This window comes from Geotrypetes seraphini, chromosome 6 (genome assembly GCF_902459505.1).
Source record: "Geotrypetes seraphini chromosome 6, aGeoSer1.1, whole genome shotgun sequence".
In the NCBI taxonomy this organism is placed as follows: domain Eukaryota; kingdom Metazoa; phylum Chordata; class Amphibia; order Gymnophiona; family Dermophiidae; genus Geotrypetes; species Geotrypetes seraphini.
This window is the reverse complement of record NC_047089.1, coordinates 112,555,581-112,581,342: the sequence shown is the minus strand read 5'-3', so window position 1 is coordinate 112,581,342 and position 25,762 is coordinate 112,555,581. Positions and strand designations below refer to the sequence as shown.

The following is a 25,762-nucleotide window of genomic DNA, read 5'->3' as shown; positions in this document are numbered from 1 at the left end:
GAATGAATTGCTTCTCCAACATGGTCTGGAAAGAAGCTAGAAGGATGGATCCGTGTCTGAAACCGGACCACCTGCTTTGGCTGGTGGTTCCACCGAGGCAGTGTAAATGTGCTTCGACTTGGAAGTCTTAGGCACTTTAAGCACCACTCCTGAAACTTTCTGCTGAGCTATCTGATCTGTGGAAACAGGGGAAGATACAGCAGATGTCATCGAAGAGAGAGCCGCTGCAAACGATGAAGGACTGATGAGATTCGAGGTGGAAGCAGGAGGAATGTCGGTCAAAAGTGAGGCCGAGGTCGCCTTCGATGTCGAGGGATTGGAGGAAGAATCCATCCCGAAGAGCTTCTCCACCAAAAGACGACGACGTTTAAGGGATCGAGGTTGGTGATCTGGCCCAAGGCACTTGAGGCACCGATGGTTCAGGACCTTGTCCTATGCCTTAAGTAGTTCTGAGGGGGGCCAGCTTAGTTTACCTGGACAGGTACGAGTGAGCAAACATGAAATAAAAAAAATTCAGCTATTACACTTTCTCACATTGCATCAGGATTTACTAATTAGAAAAACCTGTTGATAGATAGGGCCTAATCCAAGAGCAAGTAAGAATGTGGATTAGTAGCTATAAATGAATAAATGAAAATTGGATAAGCTGGAATAAAATGATCAGAAATACAAAAAGTTAAAAAAACAGGAATTTTAAGTTAACATATGGATTTGATATATGTCATGTGCTTGACGGATATAGGGAGGCAGGCTAAGACATTTTGTGATTGATAACCACCATACCAGCAGATGGGAAAGCTTAAGTTTATAGAGCTTCTTTGTGTTAAAGAGTGACCAGCCTGAACTAGGCCAATCCTCAGGGAAATGTAGGCAGACAGGAGTTGGCTTTTGACCTGGTATCCACATACCAGGGGGCCCTAGGTTTGCCATGACTTGAGCTTGCTATGGGGAAGACAAATCTGAACCATATGTGTATCATGGTATGTATAAATTTAAGTTTTAGTAAATTTCATTAAGGCAGTAAAATTACATAATAGAAATTTACTTAGGTAGCTATAGGTAATAAGTTAACAACCAATATAGATTAGGAATATATTTTATTTTGATCTTCATATATCTGAAATCCTGAAGAGATCCTGATAAGGCAACAGATGGTGTTTGACCTCTGACCTTGAGCAACTTTTTTATACTTCGTAGAATCTTGATGGGAGGGGTACCTGCTCTTTCCATCTTTTCTTTGTGCAGTCTTAGTGAGACAAAGATCTCAGAATAGAAAAGAACACTGACATTTACAGGAAAGAATTTAAAAGCTGAGGAGCTTTGTAAGTATATTACAATATTTGTTTATGTATTTCTTCTTTTTATAAAATATGTAAGCTTAATGTGAGAATGTAACTTTTTAGATATAAGAATGTAATTTGTGACACGCCTATATGAAGCTAGCCTTATATGAGAATAAATAATGTGAACCAATTAGACTGCAGATGGATTGTAACGAAGGAATGTCGTCATTTAGGATATATATGGACGTGTAACTGGTAAAACGTTGGAATTTTTTATGAGCAAGGCCAGCTTTTGGCTTCTGTAATAATTCTCTGATGCAAAATGATACTCAATTGATTTGCTAATCAATGGAATTGAGTACTCTTATGATCTAATATCGATATCTAATAAAAAATAAGATTTTGGATTTTATTAAAATATTTTGCATCATTATTTTTTTGTCATTTCATTTTACAACCCTAGAATAGCTATAAGTACGCTTGTGTGCAATTATCCTGATCATGGTGTGGATCCGTAAGGGAAATCACACATTGGCATTGGCTACACTTCTTGAAGCCCCGTTACTGGCCGGGACATAGAAGGAAAAACGGCCGCCGCAAAATCGAAGCCCTTGGGCTATGGCCGAGCGGCCTGCCCCGGCAGTCGGATGGAAGATTTAAAAAAAAAAATTTTTTTTAACTATAAATAAAAGAAATAAAGTAAGAACAGTGATTCGTGAAGAAAAAAATACAAACCGTAGTTCAGAGAAGGCACGAAGTAACGAAGTTAAACGCAGAGAGTCAAAGACGGACTTCTCGGCTCCGCAGAAAACTGAGAACTGAGGAGATGCGCCCTACGCTGGGCAGGAAGACACTTGCGCATGCGCGGTCAACTCGAAACTTCTAGTTTCTTCAAGAAAGTCTGCTTGCGAACTTCCGCATCTGGGCTCCACTGATGATGTCACCCATATGTGAGAATAGGCTGCCTGCTTGTCCTGGGATAAATATTGAATTGTAGTTCTACCCTTTTTTTACCTAGTGTCTCGGTTGGTCTTAACTATTGTTTTAAAATTTTTAAACATTATGTTAAAATAAATGTTTTTTTTTTTTCTATGTTGTAACTTGCTTAGTAAAAATTAAATTAAGCAACTCATCAAATTAAAAATAAACTTGAAACTTAAATACATTTTTTTTTAAAAATAAGCAGAGTAGAACAGAAACAATCCTTCAGGCTCACATACAGAAGGAAAAAACTGTAGGGAACAGCAGAGTGGATTTCTTCTGCAAAGTTTGCAGCTTACCCACTTGTCCAGAGTGATACACCTATTAAACTAAAAATATTAATTCTCAACTGAAAGAGAAACACACAATGGAATTTTTCCTGGTTATGTTTTGAGCATCCCCATCTTCTACACTATCTCCCTCTTCTACAAAGCCACACTAGCGGCTGCCGCACGGTAACAGCCTCAAAGCCCTTTAAATCTCTTTGGACTTCAGGGCCATAACCGTGCGGCTTTGTAGAAGAGGGGAGTATATGTTTTGCAATGGATCATACACTATACACTATAAAAGTATTCCTACTTTTCCATTGGTTACTAATAATATTATTTTAGGTGGAGAATTACCTCAGACTTAGAGCGTCTGTAACATACCATGTTATAGATGCTCTAAGTCTATAACAATGGAAAAGTAGGAATACTTTTATAGTTTATGTTTTGAGTATGCAATATAACAAACTTGATATTGATTATGGAGTTTAAAAGTACAAGCTGTTATATTGTACAGCTACGTTATACCTGACAAGACACAATGAGACCTAGAAACCTGCAACAAACATGATACCAGCTGCGGAAATCCTGAGAGTACAGTAGAACTCAGCTTCACGGGGAGAACATATTTAAACTCAGAGACTTTTCCATTCTATAGAAGAGACCAACTGATTTCCCTACTAAAATTCAAATTGGTGACCAACGTACTTTCCCGCCTCATTCACCTCAAGCCCCAACCAATTGGGTTTGAGGACCTACTATATAAAGACAAAATGCAGACTTCACAGCATACCCTGAAGAAAGTCACAGCATGATGGCTGAAATGTTGGTTCTACCTTACAATATATAGCAAGATCCGGAAACCTACAAGTATTATTATACTGCATTTTACCTACATAGCATTTAAACAACATATATAGCCATACTGGGGATAAATAGCCTTTAAAAAAAAAAAAAATCATACTCATTAATTTGGGCAGTAAATATAATCATTACCTGTCTCTGCAGTGAGGCAGCTGTAAAAGATTCATGTCCCTCTACAATTTTCATCAGTAAGGATATCCATTGGGACATACTTAGAGTGCTACACATTTGAGGCATAACTGCAATACTTCGAATAAATCCCAGGGTACACCACCTTCTGTGCTGCTCATTATACACTGTATTATTTGATGAAGAACCTGTAGAGAAATGGAAATCTGAGTTATTTTATCAATTCACCAATTTTATTTGTCTTTCTTTTTTTTTTTAATATTTTTATTTGTTCAGAAGCATGAGGTACAGACAGCATAAAAAACATACACCAGCATACAAAATACATGATAGTCAGCTAATATGCAAGGCACAACTCAATGGCTCTATTTTAAACCAAAAACAACAACATTAAACCCGTCCTATTCCCTCCCTCAACACTACCCCCCCCCCCCCCAACGTGGAGCATGGACATCCCTCACTATAGAAAATAGTAGAAGTTACAACTTATTTAAACAACCCTGCCACAAACGATGGGAAGCTGCTCTCGAACTCACAGTAGTGTCCAGGAGGCCACAAAATTCCCAATGTGCCATATCATGCATAGATTCCTTCCAGGCCACAAGCTGCAGAGGTGACATCTATTCAAACCCGTAGAATGCTCCGTTTAGCCAACAGGAGAGCAGTGGAGGGTAATATCAGTTGATCTCATAAATCAGCAATGTGGCCCAAAATCAGGAGCTCATAAGACCATTGCACCTGTGTACGCAAGACGACCCACAAAGTCCAAAACTCCCTGCCAGAATAGGCCCAAATTTGCACATTCCACAAACATATGTAAAAGTGTACCCTTCTGACACTTACATTTGACACATTCATCCCATTCCCATAATGAAGTGAAGAACGTATGTGCACAATGGAAGAGCGGGACTTGGGTGTGATTTTGTGTAATGATCTTAAAGTGGCCAAACAGGTTGAAAAGGTGACGGCAAAAGCAAAAAGGATGCTAGGTTGCATAGGGAGAGGGATAGCCAATAGGAAAAAGGAGGCATTGATGCCTCTGTATAAAACTCTGGTAAGACCTCATTTAGAATATTGTGTGCAATTCTGGAGGCCGCACCTTCAAAAAGATATAAAAAGGATGGAGTCAGTCCAGAGGAAGGCTACTAAAATGGTGTGCTCTCTTCGTGATAAGGCGTATGGGGACAGACTTAAAGATCTCAATCTGTATACTTTGGAGGAAAGGCAGGAGAGGGGAGATATGATAGAGTTGCTTAAATACCTACATAATATAAATGTGCATGAGTTGAGTAATCTGAGGAAATACTTTTTTACTGAAAGGGTTGTAGACACATGGAAAAGTCTTCCAGAAGAGGTGGTGGAAACAGAGACTGTCTGAATTCTAGAGGGTCTGGGATAGGCGCAAGAGATCTCTGAGAGAGAAAAAGAGATAATGGTTACTGTGGATGGGCAGACTAGATGGGCCATTTGTCCTTTATCTGCTGTCATGTTTCTATAAACCAGCCCTTGCTCCCTGGAACCAGCTAATGTAGGCCCGATGAAGCAACTTGAACTGCAATTCCTGTAGCTGGGCATTCCGGGAACTCTTAGCTATTTGACTAAAGCAGTCCTGCAGATACTGGTCAGAAATGGTTATACCCAAATTCTGCGACCACTGATGTGGTAAAAGACCCAAGAAAGAAGATTGTCTCTCCATTCTTCCCACCCCATACCACAGGGAAACTGATTTGTGCAAGGTTGGTAAGTTTAGAAAGATTACATCTATGCACAGGAACTTCCCCCCCTGAGGCCGGCCCTGATTCTTGTGGTGGTGGTAGTGCCAGAGCTGCAGATAAAAAATGAATGGCAAAGATGACGTCTCTACACAATGCCTCATATGTAGAGAATACATCTCTCCCCTGCATTGTGCAATGCCCCACATACTTGCCCTTACCACAACGAGTCTGCATGTGGGTCCCCCTTCCAACGCCAAGGTGAGCTCTGGATTCCGAAAGATAGGAAGCATAGTCCAGTTATACAAACAGCCCCCCAGAACTCTTCACTACTGCCACACCTTTACTAAGGCATCAAAATAAGGATGACCTGCCGAAGGGGCTGCTGTGTACTATCTCTTGCCCGCCAAATAAGGCAGAGGGTCATATGGTGTGTTCCAGTGCTCCAGTAGCCCCTTGGGTGCCCAGCAGGTCTATCCAGTGTGTAGTCTGTGGATCCATCGCATAAGAGCTGCGGCATTATATAAATGCAGGTCAGGCAACTTGAGCCCACCCCTCTCCCGGCTCTGGACCAGATTTAAAAGCTGATCCATACCCTCTTTGAAGTCTAAATAAAGGAGTTGCCTAATCCGCTGTCTAATCCATACGGGTACCATTTGCAATGGGTATAAAATTTTGGGGAGAAGAACAATCTTGAAAAGTGCCATTCTACCCAGAAGGGAGAGAGGTAAGTCCTTCCATTTGCAGCAATAGGATTTCATAGTATCTACCTTATCTAGTATGTTCCATTGATAGATCAATCGGCACTAAGATAGACACCCAGATATTTCAATTCAGAAGATGCCCATCACAGCAGGAATGCGACCACAGTGAAAGACACACAAGGTTGGGATACCGAGATGGCTTCTGATTTACTGAAATTAATACAGAGCCCCAAAAAAGAGCCAAATTGATTAATCAAAGCAATCAGTCTAAGTGTGGCTCGCATTCCCCATTAAAAGCAACATATCTTCGGTGAACATTGTTATCCTACTTTCGACCCTGCCCACTGAAATACCCATCAACTTATCTGAGGTGCGAATCTTAATGGCCAAAGGCTCCAGAGAAAGTAAAAAGAGTAACGGTGAAAGGGGGCAACCCTGTTGGGTTCCCCGGAGCAAGGGAAAAGACATCATCCTAGTTCTATTGATAAGTAATTGAACTGTGAGATGGCTATACAATTAACCACTCATTGCTGGAAAGGACCCTCGATACTGTATTGTTTGAGCACCCAGAAAATATATTGTCAAGTGATCTTGTCGAAAGTCTTCTCTGCATTGAGGTTGGCCAGAATGTTGTCCCCTGGTCCCCTGTCCTACCGCTGTGGAGTGCCCACAGTGCCTTGTGACAACCTGTAGTCTCTGATGAGCACAGTAGACCACCTGGGTTGCAACAAAATACTGGCCTGGCATGTTCCCTTTAGCTTGGGGTGCCCTTCAGGCCTGGCAACAGCTCTGTTGTGGTTAAACCCTAGTATTTTGGGTAAGGATTTCCCTTTCCAGCAAAAAGGAAACTTCCACCAAAGGTTCAAGTTCTTAAAAGATTTATTATTCTTGGCCATGGCCAGGCTTCGTGTTTGGGTTCAAAGCACCTTGTTGCTCACAGAACAATTCAACTGATTCAAAAGTAACAAAAGTAAAGAATTTCAGCAATAAACAAAAATACAGTTTTTACTCCAGCACCTAGCCAACAGCCACCTCAGCTGTTGCAATTAGGTAAACTTCCAAAAATCTTAGCTTCTTGGCCAGCACTATACCAGGTACAGACACTAGATACAGAGAGGTACAGAATACCAATACTTTCAGGCAGGTTCTTAAGATAGCGGTATCTTGCCTGTAATAACAAAAGCTTAATGTTTCAAGGTATGCAGCTTTTGACTAAAGAGTCCTTAAATAAGCGTCTCTGGTTATAAGTGAAGCAAAAAGTACAAATATCAACTTCTCAAACTTACAGTCCCAGCAGCTGTAATCATACAAAGAACAGCTCTTAGATGCAGGCTGGCTCAGCATTCAGAACAGCTTCTAGGCACAGCTGCAGCACTGCACTGCTGCTAATTAGCTGCCTCTGTTCAAACGGATCTCAATGCAAAAAAACCTCAGCACAGCAAAAATAGGGAAAAACCAAACGTTTTCTCTGAGCTAATTTTGAAAAGACAAAAACCACTAGCTCAGAAACAATGCAGTCCATAAACAGAAAAACTTCTGCCAACACAAGACACTTTCTTCTAGGCAAAATATTCCAAACAAAACACAGTTCAAAGTAATGTCCTCCTAAGAGAATTAATGGCACAGTCCACACACTCACTTTTACAGCAGTTGATTTGAAGGGATCAGCGGCCTCAATTATGATTTTGCCTGAATTACTTTGCCTGAAAGAATGTGGGCCTTGCTCATTATTTTAGGATAAGTTTCATTTCCTTAGTAGGGTGCCTTTTTCTGGGAAATCACGTGTTACATTTCTGTTTCTGATGTAAGAAAATGATAATGTACCTCGCCCTCCTGGACATGTATCGAAACTGCAATGCTTAGATAAGTTGTGTATTTACTATAGGCTCATAAGGACACCCAGATGACCAATGGTATGCTTTGTATTAGGACCAATCATGAGTTGTAAAACTGTGAATAGTTAACCTATAGAAACCCCCTTGTAGCATCCAATATTTATATGAGAATGGTATAAAATAACTTGCTTTTCCTCATTTGGACACTTCTGAGGCAGAACCTTTATTGCTCAGGAGTCCTGCATATGCCGAATAAAGATACTTTTGTACTTTCTTTACATCTCTAGTTTTTGTGACTGCCCAAGTGACCTTTCATTTGGCGCCCAAAAAGGGACTTGAAGGACTTTTGACTGCCAGATATTCGATTGGTCACTTGTATCCGGTCTAACAACCAACCTGTCTGCCTAGCCAGCTGATCTCTTGGGATCGGCGGACTTCGGGGACTTCGACTGGCTCAATTGATTTATCCAGTCCTGGTTCAAAGTAAAAAACCTGATACCTGTCTGATTTCTGGTGTGGCCACCAAATCCGGTAGGTGCAGAAATTTATCATTTCTATCCTGTCTCCTTTCCTTTGTCTAGTAAGCTATTTGATTCGTCGCTGAAGCCGTGGGGAGGGATTCTAGGAACTGTGCCTTTCTGTTTGGGAAACGAAACTGAACTAACCTGTAGATCTCAAGCTTTGCATAGCTAAGACACCCATGCTGTGTCAAGATAATAGAAGTAAGCAGTTTGGCCCAGATTCTCTACAAGTGCGTCCCGATTTTAAGCAGCTGTAGGCGTCCTACAGCTGTCTAATCAGCCAATCGGGATGCACGTTTTAAAAAAAAAAATGCTCCCCAGGAAGGCCTGAAGTCAGACCCCCTGAAACCTAAGTGGAGAGGTCCTTTTACTGTCCTCAATTCTTCTCCTACAGCTGTCAAGGTGTCCTGACACAAAACTTGGTTCCACTACAGCCGAATCAAGCCAGCTGCTGTGTGGCAAGCTTCCCCGGGCAACACAGATCTTCAGCTGAAGCTTTCTAAAACCTTGCCTGGTCCCCATGTTCCTGAAACTACTACACTGCACAGTTGACACTGCCATTAACCGCTCTACTGTTGTCCTGACCCTTGCTCTCTTTAAGTACCACCCTCTTTCTACCGTTGACCCTGATTCTCCTCCTTCCTGCATTTGTCAAGCTCGTCATTTTTATGTTTTTGACTAGCCTGAAAGGGGGGAAATGAAGGGGTCAGCGACCTCTATTATGATTTTCTTGAATTACTTTACCTGAAGGAATGTGGGCCTTGCTCATTATTTTAGAATATGTTTCATTTCCTTAGTAGGGTGCCTTTTTCTGGGAAATCACATGTTACATTTCTGTTTCTGCTGTAAGAAAGTGATAATGTACCTCGCTCTCCTGGACATGTATTGAAACTGCAATGCATAGATAGGTTATGTATTTACTATAGGCTCATAAGGACACCCAGATGACCAATGGTATGCTTTGTATTAGAGCCAATCATGAGTTTGTAAAACTGTCAATAGTTAACCTATAGAAACCCCCTTGTAGCATCCAATATGTATATGAGAATGGTATAAAATAACTTGCTTTTCCTCATTTAGACACTTCTGAGGCAGAACTTTTATTGCCCAGGAGTCCTGCATATGCTGAATAAAGATACTTTTGTACTTTCTTCACATCTCTGGTTTTTGTGGCTGCCCAAGTGACCTTTCAGATTCTCCTCAGTTCCACACTGGATTCTGGTACACTTTCTGCTATTTCAAAATCCTTAAATTCCAAACCTGTCCCACTTCTCCAGCCTCTCAGCTGGAAAAGCAAATATCATAGAACCATAGAAACATAGAAAGATGACGGCAGAAAAGGGCCAAGGCCCATCAAGTCTGCCCACTCTATAGACCCTCCCCTTAAGATTAGCCAATGTTTTGCCCTGACCCACGTAGGTATCCCACATGGGCGTCCCATTTATTCTTAAAATCTGGCACGCTGCTGGCCTCGATTACCTGTACTGGAAGCTTGTTCCATTGATCAATCACTCGCTCCGTGAAGGTGTCGCCGTGAAATTTCCCGCCCTTGAGTTTGAGCGGGTGTGGTTGAGGGGCCTCTGAGAAGGAAAATATTATCGTCCACTTCTATACGTCCGGTGACGTATTTAAACGTCTCAATCATGTCTCCCCTCTCCCTGCGTTCCTCGAGAGTGTAGAGCTGCAAATTGTTTAGTTTTGCTTCGTACGAGAGACTTTTAAGCCCTGAGACCATTCTGGTGGCCATCCTTTGGACCGACTCGACCCTCTGCATGTCTTTGCGGTAATGTGGCTTCCAGAATTGCACGCAGTATTCCAGATGAGGTCTCATACAGATGCCTGTACAATGGCATTATGACAGCAGGCTTTCTGCTGACGAAACTTCTACGGATGCAACCCAGCATCTGCCTTGCCCTTGAGGAAGCCTTCTCCACCTGATTGGCAGATTTCATGTCTGCACTAATGATTACTCCTAAATCTCGTTCCGCTGAAGTCCTGGTCAAGGTCTCCCCGTTCAAGGTATAAGTTCTGCACGGGTTTCTGCTACCTAGGTGCATGACCTTACACTTCCCAGCATTGAAGCCCAGCTGCCAGGTTGAGGACCAGCATTCCAATGTACGCAGGTCCTGCGCCATACTATCTTGTAAATTGCTCTCGCTTACCATATTACATAGTTTGGCGTCGTCGGCGAATAATGTTACTTTACCTTGAAGCCCTTGAGTCAGATCTCCTATGAATATGTTGAAGAGGAGCGGACCCAAGACCGAGCCCTGCGGCACCCCGCTGGTCACCTCCGATGTCTCAGAGAAAGTACCGTTAACCATCACCCTCTGAAGTCTGCCACTCAGCCAATCATTGACCCATGCCGTTAGAGTCTCTCCTAACCCCATCGATTTCATCTTGTTTAACAGTCTGCGGTGTGGGACGCTGTCAAAAGCTTTACTGAAGTCTAGGTACACTATGTCCAGTGAATCTCCTTCGTCCAGTCTTTTTGTTACCCAGTCAAAGAAGTTGATGAGGTTTGATTGGCAGGACCTACCCTTGGTGAATCCATGTTGATTGGGGTCCCGTAGATTCCCTTCGTCCAAGACCGTGTCCAATTGGCGTTTGATCAGTGTTTCCATGAGTTTGCATATGTCAGACTCACCGGTCTGTAATTTGCAGCCTCTGTCCTGCAACCCTTTTTGTGCAGAGGAACAACATTAGCTGTTTTCCAGTCCAAGGGGACTGTCCCTGTACTCAGTGAGAGATTGAAGAGCACGGCTAATGGTTCTGCCAGGACATCACCTATCTCCCTGAGCACTCTGGGGTGCAGATTGTCTGGTCCCATGGCTTTGTCCACCTTGAGTTTTGTTAGCTCAAAGTAAACCTCGCTGGGTGTGAATTTAAAATTCCAAAACAGGTCTTTTGTGTTTGACTGTGGCTTCAATTGAGGGCCGGACCCTGGCGCCTCGCAGGTGAAGACCGAGCAGAAGTATTCATTCAGTAGTTCGGCCTTTTCGGGATCCGATTCTGCGTAATTCCCGTCCGTTTTTCTCAGGCGTACTATCCCGTCTGTGTTTTTTTTCCTGTCACTGATATACCGGAAGAAGGATTTGTCCCCTTTCTTAATGTTGTTTGCTAGAGTTTCTTCCACTCTAAGTTTGGCCTCCCTGACTGCCGTTTTGACCTCTGTGGACTTGATCCTGTGTAGCAGTTGATCTTCGCTTTTCCCCGTGCGTTTGAAGGAAGCAAATGCGTTTTTCTTCTCCTTAACGAGACGTGAGATCTCTGCGGTGAACCACTGGGGTTGTCTTTTCTTCGCCGTTTATGTGATGATTTTATGTAACAGCCGGTTGCCTTGTGAATGACAGATTTCAGGGATGACCACATATCCTCCACATTCCCTGTCTCAGTTTGGTCCTGGAGCGCCTGATGGACGAAAACTCCCATGCGTGCAAAGTCTGTTCCTCGGAAGTTGAGTACCTTTGTTTTAGTGTTTGATCTATGGAAACCTTTCCTCAGGTGGAACCATACCATGTTATGATCGCTGGAGGCTAGCTTATCTCCCACGAAGACTTCTGAGTCGCTTTCCCCATTAGTGAGTACTAGGTCAAGGATCGTTTGGGCCCTAGTGGGCTCCATTACCATTTGATTGAGGCGTGCTCCCCTTATGGAGGCTAATAGCCTCTTGCTGCCGCTGGTTGTTGCTGAAGGTGTGCTCCAGTCTACATCTGGCATATTGAAGTCTCCCATTAGTACAAAGTCCCCCCGTAGAGCGATATTTTCTATGTCTTCGATTAGTTCCGTGTCCTTGTCTTCCGGTTGTCTTGGAGGTCTATATACTACACCAAAATACAGGCATTTTTCTCTCCCTCTGGCCAGGTTCACCCAGAGGGATTCCCCGGTGTACTTAACATCCGTGATTCTGGTGGTTTTGATGCCTTCTTTAATGTATAGCGCTACCCCTCTGCCTAACCTGCCCTCTCTGTCTCGACGAAGTAAACTGTAACCCGGTATAGCCATATCTCACCCATGAGAGTCCGTGAACCAGATCTCGGATATTGCCACCACATCTAGGTCGGCATTCACTATCTCGGTCTCCAATTGCAGAATTTTATTGCCTAAACTGTGTGCATTGACATACATGGCCCTCCATCCCTTGTGTTTTCTAGGGCTGTCATGCGTATTATGGGTGCTTACCTTGGGCTCAGAAGAGCGGTTGTGTCTCGCCTCCACAGGATGATTCCTTACTGCTCTGGAATGTGAGTGGATACCCTCCCCCAACTTACCTAGTTTAAAGCCCTGAGAAGTAGGCGGGCTAGACGGTGGCCAAGTACGTTTTTACCTCTTCTGGTCCGGTGAAGTCCGTCCGGTCCCTGCAGTCCCTGGAGTGCCTTTCCATGGTCCAGGAATCCAAAGTTCATCTCTATGCACCAGTTGCGAAGCCACTCGTTGGTACGTTGGATGCGTTCTTCCCTGGCTGCTTCTTTCCTCTCTGCATGACTCCTTCACCGGCTTCCATTTTAGGGAGTGCAAAACCACACGCCCTCTGCCTGGCTGAGGGGGGGAGGTAAACCAGCTCTCTACAGAACTGCTATGTATGCCAGGAGTCGGATTTCTCTGCTCTTTTGTTTTAAAGGAACAGCAAGCATTTCAGACACAAGTCTCCTGCCAGGATTTCAAGGCTCTACACAAGAGTACAAGCTTTCCTGTAGAACTTTCCCTGTCTCATCCTGGCTATTCCAGAGATAGTCATCGCCTGCAAGTTCCAGGGCACTGACCTAGTCAGCTCTTCTAGATTTTACACATTTCCTAGGAACAAAGGCACTGCAGGCAGTGGGTTTGTTACAGCCTTCAATATATTAGAAGAGGTGAAATGCCCAGGCACAAATCCCACCTGATCCTGGTGAATTAAATATGGTACAACTATTCTGAGGCGTTTAGCCAGGATGGCAGAGAGTATTTTCAGGTCTTGCTTTAAAAGGAAATAGGCTGTGAGGTCACGTGATGCTCTGGGATTGAGTGTACGTTCCTCCTTACAACTCCAGGGCATCTTGATCTATATTATTAATTATCTCATTATTCAGTGGTAAAAGTGCTGATTTTTTCACATCTTCATATAGAACCTCTATCCCTCTACCAGCAGCAGAGAGAAAGAGAGAGACGGAAGCAGAGGGAATCCAAAAGATTAGCTTTCCAGTGTTCTGCAGTCTGTCATATGTATGATTACCTCCCCTCGGGGAGGCAGTCATATGTATGTGGTCGGTGTCAGGAACTGAAAAGCTTGAAGAAGGAAGTTAGGCAACTGAAGGACAGGATACAGGAACTGGAAGGACTTCACATCGCAGAAGACCCAATCAGGACAGCAGAAGACTTCATGAGAGAGAGACACATTGATGAACACGTCAGGGAGCTCGAGGAGTTCATTGAGGAGCCTACAGGAGGAGGGTGGACGAACACGATCATCAGAGGAAAGACGAAGATACACCCACATGGAATGAAGAACAAGAGGAAGCTGACTCCAAGGAAGAAGAAACTCACAGAGGAAACCCACAGGAAGGGGAGGCAAGGTCTTTCCGATGCCTAGAAGAAGCAGCGAGGCACACCGAAGACATAGACCTGCGACCGGAGCGAAAACTGAAGAAGGGAAAGTCTGCGATCCTAGTGGGAGACTGAATCCTAAGGCAAGTAGATAGCCACATAGCAGGAGGAAGAGAGGATTGACTAGTGACCTGCCTCCCAGGAGCAAGAACAAAAGACATCATCAACAAAACTGAAAAGATCCTAGAAGGAGCAGAGACGGAAGAGACTACAGTGATGATCCACATTGGGACAAATGATGTCAGAAGGAAATGCACTGATCGAACAGTTCAAGATTCTGGGAAGGAAGTTGAAGATGAGGACTCAGAAGATAGCATTTTCAGAGATTCTACCAGTACTGAGGGCAGATGTGAAGAGGCAGACGGAACTACAGTCAATAAATGCATGGATGAGGAGATGGTGTGAGGAAGAGGGGTTCCACTTCGTGAGGAACTGGAAGTTTTGGGGCAAGAGCAAGCTCTTCAGGAGAGATGGACTGCACCTGAGCGCGGCGGGAACTAGACTTCCAGTAAACAACGTCAAGAGAAGAATAGAGCAAGCTTTAAACTAAGAAGAAAGGGAAAGCCGACAGTAGACCAAGTGTCGACGATTCGGTAGAAGGTATCCCAAGAGGATACTGAGTGGGGAAAATGCTGGAAAGACATGACAGGCAAAAAACAAGAGTTGACAGATCAAGAAGAGGATGATAGGAAGATCGTAGCACAAGTAAAGAAAATGAAGGCAAAAAAATACCAGGACTTAAATTGCATGTATACTAATGCAAGGATCCTAAGGAACAAAATGGGAGAACTAGAAGTCATGGCCAAAAAAGAGAACCTAGACATCATTGGGGTGTCTGAAACATAGTGAAATGAATAAAACAAATGGGACATAGCACTGCCGGGGTACAAACTCTATCGCGAAGACAGGTCAGGTCAGAGAGGGGGAGGAATAGCCCTAAACATAAAGGATAACATACACTCGACCAGAGTGGACACAGCAGTGATGATCAACAAATTGGAATCACTATGGGTTAAAATACCGGGAAGGAATGGGCCCTAGATAAAGATGGGCCTGTACTATCATCCACCTGGGCAAACCGAAGCAAACGATGAAGAAATGAAAGCCGAAATGAAGCGAGAATGCAAAAGCAGTAACACGATTGTTATGGGAGACTTCAACTATCCCGGGATAGACTGGAGTCTTGGAAACTCAAAATGCGCTAGGGAGACCGGATTCCTGAAGGCTGTACAGAACTGCTTCATGGAGCAGCTTGTCAGAGAACCGACGATAGGGAATGCCACTTTGGATCTAATTCTCAATGGGCTAAGAGGACCTGCAAAAGAAGTGGAAGTAGTGGGGCCGTTGGGAAACAGTGATAACAATATGATCAAGTGCAAAGTTGAAGTAGGAATATCGAAGGGGAAGAGAACCACAGTGACAACTTTTAACTTCAAGAAAGGAAACTACGAAGCGATGAGAGTAATGGTAAGGAAAAAATTTAGAAACAGCTCAAAGAAATCACAGACTGTAGAGCAAGCCTGGTCTTTAATCAAGAACACGGTGAGCGAGGCGCAAAATCTGTACATCCCCAGATTTAGAAAAGGATGCAAAATGAGCCGAAGAAAAGACCCGGCGTGGATAACTAAAAAAGTAAAGAAAGCGATAGAAGATAAGAAGAATTCACTCCGGAAATGGAAAAAGGACAATACCAAGGAAAACTGGAAAGAGCACAGGAAGCATCAAAAAGAATGTCACCTCATGGTTAGAAGAGCAAAAAGATAATATGAAGAGAGGCTAGCCAGAGAAGCACAAAATTTCAAATCGTTCTTCAGATATGTTAAAGGGAAGCAGCTGGCTAGGGAGGAGGTGGGACCGCTGGATGACGGAGACAGGAAAGGAGTAGAGAAGGAGGAAAAAGAAGTTGCAGATAGACTAAACATGTTCTTTTCGTCAGTATTTACAAAAAGGACACATCCAACGTGCCAGAACCTGAAAAAATCTTCAAAGGAGATCAAGCAGAAAAATTAACATCCATGGAGGTAAGCCTTGAAGACGTACGCAAGCAGATAGATTAAAAACTGACAAATCTCCAGGCCCGGACGGAATCCACCCTAGGGTATTGAAAGAACTAAAGGAGGAAATAGCGGAACTACTACAGCAGGTTTGCAATCTATCCCTGAAAACAGGCGTGATCTCGGAGGATTGGAAGATAGCTAATGTTACACCCATCTTTAATAAAGGATCGAGAGGTGACCCGGGGAACTATAGACCGGTAAGTTTGACTTCGGTTCCGGGAAAGATGGCAGAAGCGCTGATAAAGACAGCATCAACGAGCATCTAGAAAGGAATAAACTGATGAAAACAAGCCAACATGGCTTCTGCAAAGGAAGATCGTGCCTAAGAAACTTACTGCACTTCTTCGAAGGAATTAACAAACGGATGGACAAAGGGGACCCCATAGACATCGTATACTTAGATTTCCAAAAAGCCTTTCACAAGGTACCCCATGAACGCCTACTATGGAAACTGAAGAACTATGGGGTGGAAGGAGACATACATAGATGGATCAAAAATTGGTTGGCGGGTAGAAACCAAAGTGTGGGAATGAAGGGCCACTACTCGGATTGGAGGAGGGTCATGCAGGGGTCGGTACTCGGACCGCTGCTGTTCAATGTATTTATAAATGATCTAGAAACAGGGACGAAGTGCAAAGTAATAAAATTTGCAGACACCAAACTATTTAGTGGAGTTGGGACTAAAGAGGACTGTGAAGATTTACAAAGAGACCTGAACAAACTAGAAGAGTGGGCGACGAGATGGCAAATGAAGTTTAATGTAGAGAAATGTAAAGTCTTGCATGTAAGAAACAGAAACCCGAAGTACAGCTATACGATGGGAGGGCTGGTAATGGGTGAAAGTACCCAAGAAAAGGACTTGGGGGTAATAGTGGACAACACAATGAAGCCGTTGGCACAGTGTGCAGCGGCCTCTAAGAAGGCGAACAGAATGCTAGGTATTATCAAGAAAGGTATTACAACCAGAACGAAAGAAGTTATCTTGCCGTTGTATCGGGCAATGGTGCACCCGCATCTGGAGTACTGCGTCCAATATTGGTCGTCGTACCTTAAGAAGGATATGGCGATACTCAAGAGGGTTCAGAAAAGAGTGACGCGATTGATAAAAGGTATGGAAAACCTTTCAAATGCTGAAATATTAGAGAAACTGGGGCTCTTTTTCCTGGAGAAGCGAAGACTTAGAGGGGACATGATAGAGACTTACAAGATCATGAAGGGCATGGAGAAAGTGGAGAAGGACAGATTCTTCAAACGTTCAAAAACTACAAGAACGAGAAGGCATTTGGAAAAATTAAAAGGGGACAGATTCAGAACCAATGATAGGAAGTCCTTATTCATCCAAAGGGTGGTGGACACCTGGAATGCGCTTCCAGAGGGTGTGATAGGACAGGTTTTGGGGTTCAAGAAGGGATTAGATAACTTCTTGAAGGAAAAAGAGATAGAAGGGTATAGATAGAGGATTACTATACAAGTTCTGGACCTGATGGGCCGCCGCGTGAGCGGACTGCTGGGCGTGATGGACCTCTGGTCTGACCCAGCAGAGGCACTGCTTATGTTCTTATGTCTTACCTGTTTATGGCTCAGAAGCTGCCTAGATCCATTTGGGACAAATCAAAGACACAGGAAACTAAAGATGCCAATGATGGCGCAAACCCAATCTTCACTTTGCATGAGGCAGTGGTTCAAGAACTTACTAAAAATCTCACTGCCATCATGCGGCTACTGAGGATCTGAAGGAGAGCTTTAATAATCAATCGGGCAGGATCCAGGGAGCAGAGAATCGCATTGTACAGCAAAAAGATCATGCTCATAACTTCGAGGAGCATATTTGGGGCTTAGAGTCCTGTAATAAGAGCTTGCTCAATCGAGTGGAAGACACTGAGAACTGTAGTAAAATAAATAATGCTCGGTTCATTGGACTGCCTAACTCTATCAAGGATGGTGATCTGCGGGATACTTTGGAAAGATGGCTTACGAACCTTGTGCATGCCACTGCAGCTTCCCGACCAATTTTACTGGAGCGGGTTTCATAAACTGGGCTCAGCTAGGGAGGGCGATCAGAGAACCTGGTTAGTGATAGCATGTTTCCTGAACCATGCTGACAAAGAACGGATTTTCAATGCAATCGAAAATCTAAGGGATTGCAATATAATGAGCAAAAGATTCTGCTGTTCCAGGATTTTACTGCACAAGTGGTAGCTAAATGACGGACTATGGCTCCCTTTTGCAAAGTGCCACATCAAATTTGCCTTGCTCTTTTCTGCTAGAAAGCGCATCCAGCACGCTAATCGAGTGCTCTTTATTGAGGATGTGCGGGAGATAAGAATATAATAATTGCTGCTTCTGGGTCAGACCATTGGTCCATCGTGCCCGCAGTCCGCTCACGCAGGGGCCCCTAGGTCAAACACTAGTGCCCTGAGACCAGCCCTACCTGCGTATGTTCTGGTGCAGCAGGAAGTTGTCTAACTTTGTCTTGAATCCCTGGAGGGTGTTTTCCCCTATAACAGCCTCCGGAGCAGTTTGTACACTCTTTGCCACCTGCTATGGAGGACAGGGAGAGGGCCAGCCAGCAGTAGTCTCTCTCCTGAATGCATGTTTCTTTGACTGTGTTTCCTTTTTTGACCTGGACTTGGGATAAGGGGACAGCAGGGTAACCTTCATGTCTTGCAATGTTTAGAATGACCAAGTTATATCAGCTAATTCTTGTATCACTTTCCAGAGTTTGTTGTAATCAATGTACACTCACATCTCTTTATGCCTTGACCACGTGTGGTATGATTGTGCCATGGCCTGTTGTCAGTCGATGGGCTGTACTGTACACGCAGTCAATGACTATATCGGTATTCTTAACTCAGCTGGGGATAAAACTATTCAGTTATGCAGATGACTTCATGATTATAATCCCATTTGCTGACTCTATTTCGGAAACTATTCCCAAGGCTTCAGAAGCCATAAACATGATGGAGCAATGGATGACAAACTTCAAGTTCAAACTTAACTCAGAGAAAACAAAATTCTTCATTGCTTCACCACATCCGTTTGACACCAAAACACCTCTATGCATCAATGAACTTAATCACCCCACCAGCCCACCATAAAGAAACTAGGTGTAACTCTAGATCAGGGGTGCCCAATAGGTCGATCGCGATCGACCGGTAGCTCGCCAAGGCAAAGTGAGTTGATCATCCAGGACTCACTTTGCCTTGGCGATCTATCGGGCCGATCAATCTTCCTCTCCCCGACGTCAATTCTGCCGTCGGAGAGGAAGTTCGGGCCAGCCAATCGCTGCCTGGCTGGGCGGAACTTCCTCTCCGACGGCAGAATTGACGTCAGGGAGAGGAAGATTGATCGGCCCGAAGCAGAGAGAGCATGGGGCGGCGGCAGCTTTGGGGCCTGTTATCCATTGCTGGCATTTGGGTCCTGTTCCCCGATGGCAGCAGCAGTGGCAGTGGCTTGGGGAAGGGCAGGGAGAAAAAAAGAAAGGGGGCAGGCAGGGAAACAGAAGGAAAGAAGAGAAACAGAAAAAAAGAAAAGGGGCATGAAGAGAGAAAGAAAGAAAGTTCAGGGACAGAGAAAGAAAAAGTTGGGGGAGGGAATGAGGTGTGGAGGAGAGGAAGCATACAGGCTGAAAGAAAGATTGGATGGACAGTCAGAAGAAGAAAGTGCAACCAGAGACTCATAAAATCACCAGACAAGGTAGGAAAAATGATTTTATTTTAAATTTAGTGATCAAAATGTGTCTGAATTTATATCTGCTGTCTATATTTTACAATATGATCCCCTTTTACTAAACCGCAATAGTGTTTTTTAGTGCAGGGAGCCTATGAGTGTCGAGAGCAGCGCTGGGCATTCAGCGCAGCTCCCTGCGCTAAAAAATGCTATTGTGGTTTAGTATGGTTGTTACTGAGGTGACAGTGCATAGAGTCATCTGCTTTGACCTCTTTGAAAAAACCCCGGAATAGGAATGATAATTAACAATTCTATGCGTACAGTGTGTGTTGTGTTTTTTAAAAATTTTACTGTTGGTAGATCATTTTGACTTGGTCATTTTAAAAGTAGCTCGCGAGTCAAAAAAGTGTGGGCACCCCTGCTCTAGATCAATGCCTAACCATGAAAGACCAGGTGGACTCCTTAATCAGAAAGGGTTTCTTCACTCTCTGGAAACTCAGATCCATTAAAGCTTATTTTGATACGTCAAAAAAGATATGCAGGGGTAACTCATTCAAATCAAAATTACTGTCAAGTGACTGAAGAGGTCAATAGAACAAAAATAAAGTCACTGCTAGTTCATCAATACACTTAAGAAACTTATTTTTTATTTAGAACTCTGCTCAGAGACATGAAGGCTGAAAACTTGGCCTCACCTACCAATCATTGCAGTGTTCAAAAAGGATTTTTAATTTAAAGTACCTTTTAATATGCTAGCTAAAAAGCTATGCTGAAAATATAAATGTTTCCACGTCGGAACCAGTCATTATTCAAAGTTAAGTCTTTTTTCATAACTATAAAATTCATGGAAGCATTTATATTTTCAGCATAGCTTTTTAGCTAGCATATTAAAAGGTACTTTAAATTAAAAATCCTTTTTGAACACTGCAATGATTGGTAGGTGAGGCCAAGTTTTCAGCCTTCATGTCTCTGAGCAGAGTTCTAAATAAAAAATAAGTTTCTTAAGTGTATTGATGAACTAGCAGTGACTTTATTTTTGTTTTATTTTGATACGTCGGCATTCAGAACCCTGGTCCAATCCCTAGTACTAAGTCAACTTGAGTACTGTAACATCGCCTACTTAGCCATTTCCCAAAAAAATATGCAACGTGTACAACTAATGCAAAATGCAGTGGTCAGATTAATCTTCGGACTAAAGAAATTTGATCATGTATCACCCTACTACCAGCAGTTACATTGGCTACCGATGGAAGCACGCATAAAGTTTAAATTTGCCTGCTTCTGCTTTAAAGCGCTAAACGGACTTGCCCCTAAATACATAATTGACCTTTTCTCCTTCTCTGCCAACAGACACAAGAGAAGCTCTCATTCCTACTTTGTTTCCCCCCCAGTTAGAGGTTGTAAACTGAAAAAACACCATGAACACCTTTTTTCACATCAAGCAGCATTGTGGGGTGAAGATCTAGATCAACTGCTTTCGCCCACTACTTATGAGGAATTCAAAAAACGTCAAAAAATTCAACTGTTCGACGCTGAACTTCTCCATTTAAAAAGACAATGCAGACACCTCGAAAGAATATGGAAAAAACAGAAACAAGACCAAACAAAAGTAGCATGGAGAATCCAAATCAAACAATATAACATCAAACTAAAGGAAAAAAGGAAAGCATACTATTCCAAACTAATAGGCACTGAAAACCCAGACTCAAAAATACTCTTCAATATTGTAAGAAAACTCACAGACACCAAACCTTTCCTAGCTACTCAAGGAAACCAATCTCCTTCAGCTCACCAATTAGCAGACTACTTCAAGCACAAAATCACCAATATCAGATCCACATTCAACAATTCATTAACCCTCCTCGATGAGATTATAACAACACCAACAATAGATGAAGCCTTAGTAGCTGACAGAACGTGGACTAACTTCCCCAAAATACAATGGAACGACATGACTCGACTATACAACAAATATAGTAAAACTTCTTGTGACCTAAACAGCTGCCCATCGTACCTGCTAACAACCGCATCCATCAAGTTCAAAGCTAACCTCATGAACTGGCTACAATCCACGCTCACAGATGGTCACTTCCCACCAGAACTAGGCGAGATTATTATCACCCCCATACCGAAAGATCCCAAAGCTCCAAACAATAATCCAGCCAACCACAGACCCATCGCTTCAATCCCATTATATATCAAACTACAAGAAGGTCTTGTAGCACAATACCTCACCAACTACTTAGAAGACCACAACATACTACACCCATCACAATCAGGTTTCAGAAAAAACCACAGCACAGAGACACTACTTGTATCTCTAATGGATATAGCCCACCAACACCTCAGCAAAGGGAACAGGATACTACTTATCCAACTAGATCTTTCAGCAGCTTTCGACCTAGTGGATCACAACATACTACTCCAGATACTAGACGCCATAGGGATCACAGGTTTGGTACTCAACTGGTTCCAAGGCTTTCTAAAAACTAGAACTTATAAAGTAAAGACAAAAGACCACATATCTGACCCTTGGTCAAACCCCTGTGGAGTACCACAAGGATCTCCATTATCACCCATACTTTTCAACCTCTACGTATCCTCACTGGGCACCACTCTAGACTCCCTAAATATAGTCTCATTCAGCTACGCAGACGACATAACAATCCTTCTCCCCTTCAATACCCAAGACCCCAACTCATCAGGACGACTGAAAATAACTCTGGAAACGGTAGAAACATGGATGACCAACCACAAACTGAAACTGAACACGGATAAAACCAAATTCCTGCTGCTAGAAAAAGACAAAGAACCTACCTTAACTGATCTGACGACAAATGCAATCACATACCCAATACAGCCAGCACTCAAAATCCTGGGAGTAACAATAGACAGGAGATGCACAATGCAGACTCATACTAACAAAACCATCCAAAAAGCCTTCTACACCATGCGCAACCTGCGAAAAATAAGAAAATTCTTTGACAAAATTCAATACAGGATCTTAGTCCAATCACTTGTACTAGGACTTGTAGACTACTGCAACAGCCTTTATCTACCCTGCCCCGCTTACATGACCAAACAATTACAGACAGTACAGAACACAGCACTCAGACTTATCTACTCGCTAGGAAAATACGATCACATCACTAATGCCTATCTCGACTCACACTGGCTACCGATACAAGCAAGAACTCAATTCAAACTATACTGTTTATTATTCAAAGCACTAAACGGAACAGCACCTCTCTACCTAAACAGCCGCCTAACCCGAAACCTCTCAACTAGAGTAAGGAGAACCCAGACTCCATTCACCTACCCCTCACTCAAAGGCACAAAACGCAAAAAGCTATATGACAACCTACTTGCTACACAGGCCGCGAAAATTGACCCCACCATATCCAAGCTGCTGACCACAACTACGGACTACAAAGCGTTTCAAAAAGATATAAAAACCATACTATTCAAAAAACACATCCCAATATTATAATCTACCATCTTCTTCTCTCCCTTCATAACCTACTGCAACTCACAACCAACTGCAACTTCGTCCCCATAGGCAACATCTAATCTAGCTGCATCGGGCGAAAAGCCAATTCATATCTAGAAACACAGTCTCCCCAAATACCGAAAAAATCAGATATAGCAACCTAGGAACAGACGATTTTTTGGTAACATAAGATTATGCGTTGTAATATTATGTAAAGTAACATAAGGTTATGCGTTGTAATAAAACATAAGGTTATGCTTTGTAATATCATGTAATGTAAGTTATGCAATGTACTGGAATAATAAGGTAAAATAACATAAAATAACTCTACGTAAAGTCTTGTAAAGTTATGTAAGATAAATTATGTAAGATAAATTATGTAAACTTAATGCAAGTTATGCAAGCACGGTAAGGATAATGTAAAGTAACACAAAGTAACTCCACGTAAAGTTATGTAAAGTTATGTACGTAAAGTTATGTAAAGTTATGTACGAAAAGTTAAGTAAAGTTAGGTTTGCAAAGTTTGTAAAGTTATACAAATAATTGTATTGTCATCGCCTGGAAATGTCCAGCCATCTTCTAATGTAATCCGCTTAGAACCGCAAGGCACAAGCGGAATAGAAATCACTAATGTAATGTAATGTAACTGTTCCTAAAGTATCTAGACAACTGACCCTCTCATCTTCTTTCTCCTCCTTAGTGATTCCTCTGTCCTATTAATCTCTTTCTCTTCAACAACGCATTTCCGGTCCTATTAACTCTCCTCTTCCCCCTTCTTAAATTCAATCAATTTGTACCTTGCTTAATCTATTGTAAACCGCATAGAACTTAACGGTATTGCGGTATATAAACTGTTATTATTATTATTATTCTGACATAAGAATAGCCTTACTGGATCAGAACAGGTCCATCAAGCCCAGTAGCCCGTTCTCACTAGTACCTGCCAAAACCCAAGGTTACGGGGGGGGGGGGGCACTAGAGAGCCCGAACAAGATGGAGGCTTAGGGAAGGAGCTCCCGTCCCCGGCTCCACTTTATCTACTCCACACATCTCCAACCAGGCTTAAACGCGTTAAAAATTGCTGGCGCGATGCCTGCCCCAAAGCAGGGTAAAATCGAGGCTGCATTTGCAGGTACATCGGGTGCTAAACGCCAAAAACAGGACCCGCCGTCTCCAGTCAAGGGCGACGCACCGCGGCCACGTGTTGATCCGGAACTGACGGTGTCGGAACAATTACAATACATTTCTAACATGTTGTCTGAAAGCAAAGATGACATTAAGGACATTAAGCACGAGATCCAGTCCCTTACCGAAAAGATGTCAGCCATGGATACTAAGCTGGTGTCCCTGGAGCGCAAATGTAAGACCATCGACGATCTTGCCTCTAATCAATCCATGGACCGGAAGGCCTTGCGGGCTCTCGAGGATCAGCTCACTGACCTAGGCAACCATAGCCGGAGGAATAATTTGCGGGTCACCGGCTTACACGAGGGGATTGAAGGAACAGCAGCATGTGCTTTCTTCGAGGAGTGGCTTCCCAAAGTGCTTTCTTTAAAATTCAACCGGCAACTCGAAGTGGAGCGGGCACACAGGGTGCCAGCTAAAGCTCCGTCCGGCTCCCAACGGGCACGCCCTGTGCTGATGAAATTGCTGCGATTCCAACACGTGGCCCAGATTCTGGATAAAATGAGATCGCTACGGAAAATCGAGTGGCAGGGGCAAGTCATCTACATTTCAGCTGATTACACTAAAGCCACGGCAGAAAAACGTCGCCAATTTTTGGCTTTGCGCCCTCGCTTGCATGCTATAGAGGCGCATTTTGGCCTTCTTTCACCGGCACGTTTTAAAATAACTTACAACAATCGTACTAAAACCTATAATGATACTTCAGAAGTGGAACGCTTCCTGAAAGAGCAAGAGGACCTGCAGCGTATGGACACTTGACTGCCTACTTGTTTTGTTGCCTAGTTTCTCTAGTGTGTGTAGTCATGTCTGGAGTAGATGATCAATATGTTCTGTTTTTTTCATCGTGTTGAATTTGGAGTCCGGGGGGGGGGGGGGGCCTTGAGCCCTCCATGTTGTGGTTTCTCTCCCCCTCCGCAGGCCCTTGGGGCGCCGGTTGGGCGGGATGATTGCAAGGCTTCTGTCTTGCGGGATGGGGGGAGTTCGGTTGATTGTGGGGAGGGTGGTAGGGTGTTTGCATGAGGGTGTGAGTGGGGTTTGTTTCTTTTATTTACAGAGCAAAGCAGCTATGATCTGGTATTATTTGCACAGTCCAGGATGTAATGTGCACTTGTGCAGTTTAATTGTTCCTTATAATTCCTATGGCTATCTGTAAGGTGTTATCCCTGAACATTAGAGGTCTAAATCACCCTATCAAAAGAAAAAGGGCACTTCTGTATTGTAAACATCACTCAGCTCAAGTAGTCTTTCTGCAAGAAACCAAATTGAACACGATTGAGTCTGCTAAATTAAAACGTGATTGGGTCTCTCAGTGCTTCTTCTCTCCCGCAGTGAACTCGAAAGGAGGGGTGGCTATATTATTATCCAAACATCTTAATTATTCTATTGTACACTCTTCCCACGACTCACAGGGTCGGTGGGTTACAGTCACACTGGAAATTAATGCTCTCCGATACACATTCTTTACAGTCTATGGCCCGAACAT

General features: G+C 43.3%; 1 protein-coding gene across 1 annotated transcript in view; it reads right to left on the bottom strand.

Moving 5' to 3' along the window:
* Positions 1 to 25,762, bottom strand: part of HERC2 (HECT and RLD domain containing E3 ubiquitin protein ligase 2) — a 3,346,202-nt gene that overhangs the window by 2,039,405 nt on the left and 1,281,035 nt on the right. The window contains 1 exon segment of the mRNA XM_033948978.1: positions 3,527 to 3,711. Coding sequence (XP_033804869.1) covers positions 3,527 to 3,711 — 185 coding nt within the window.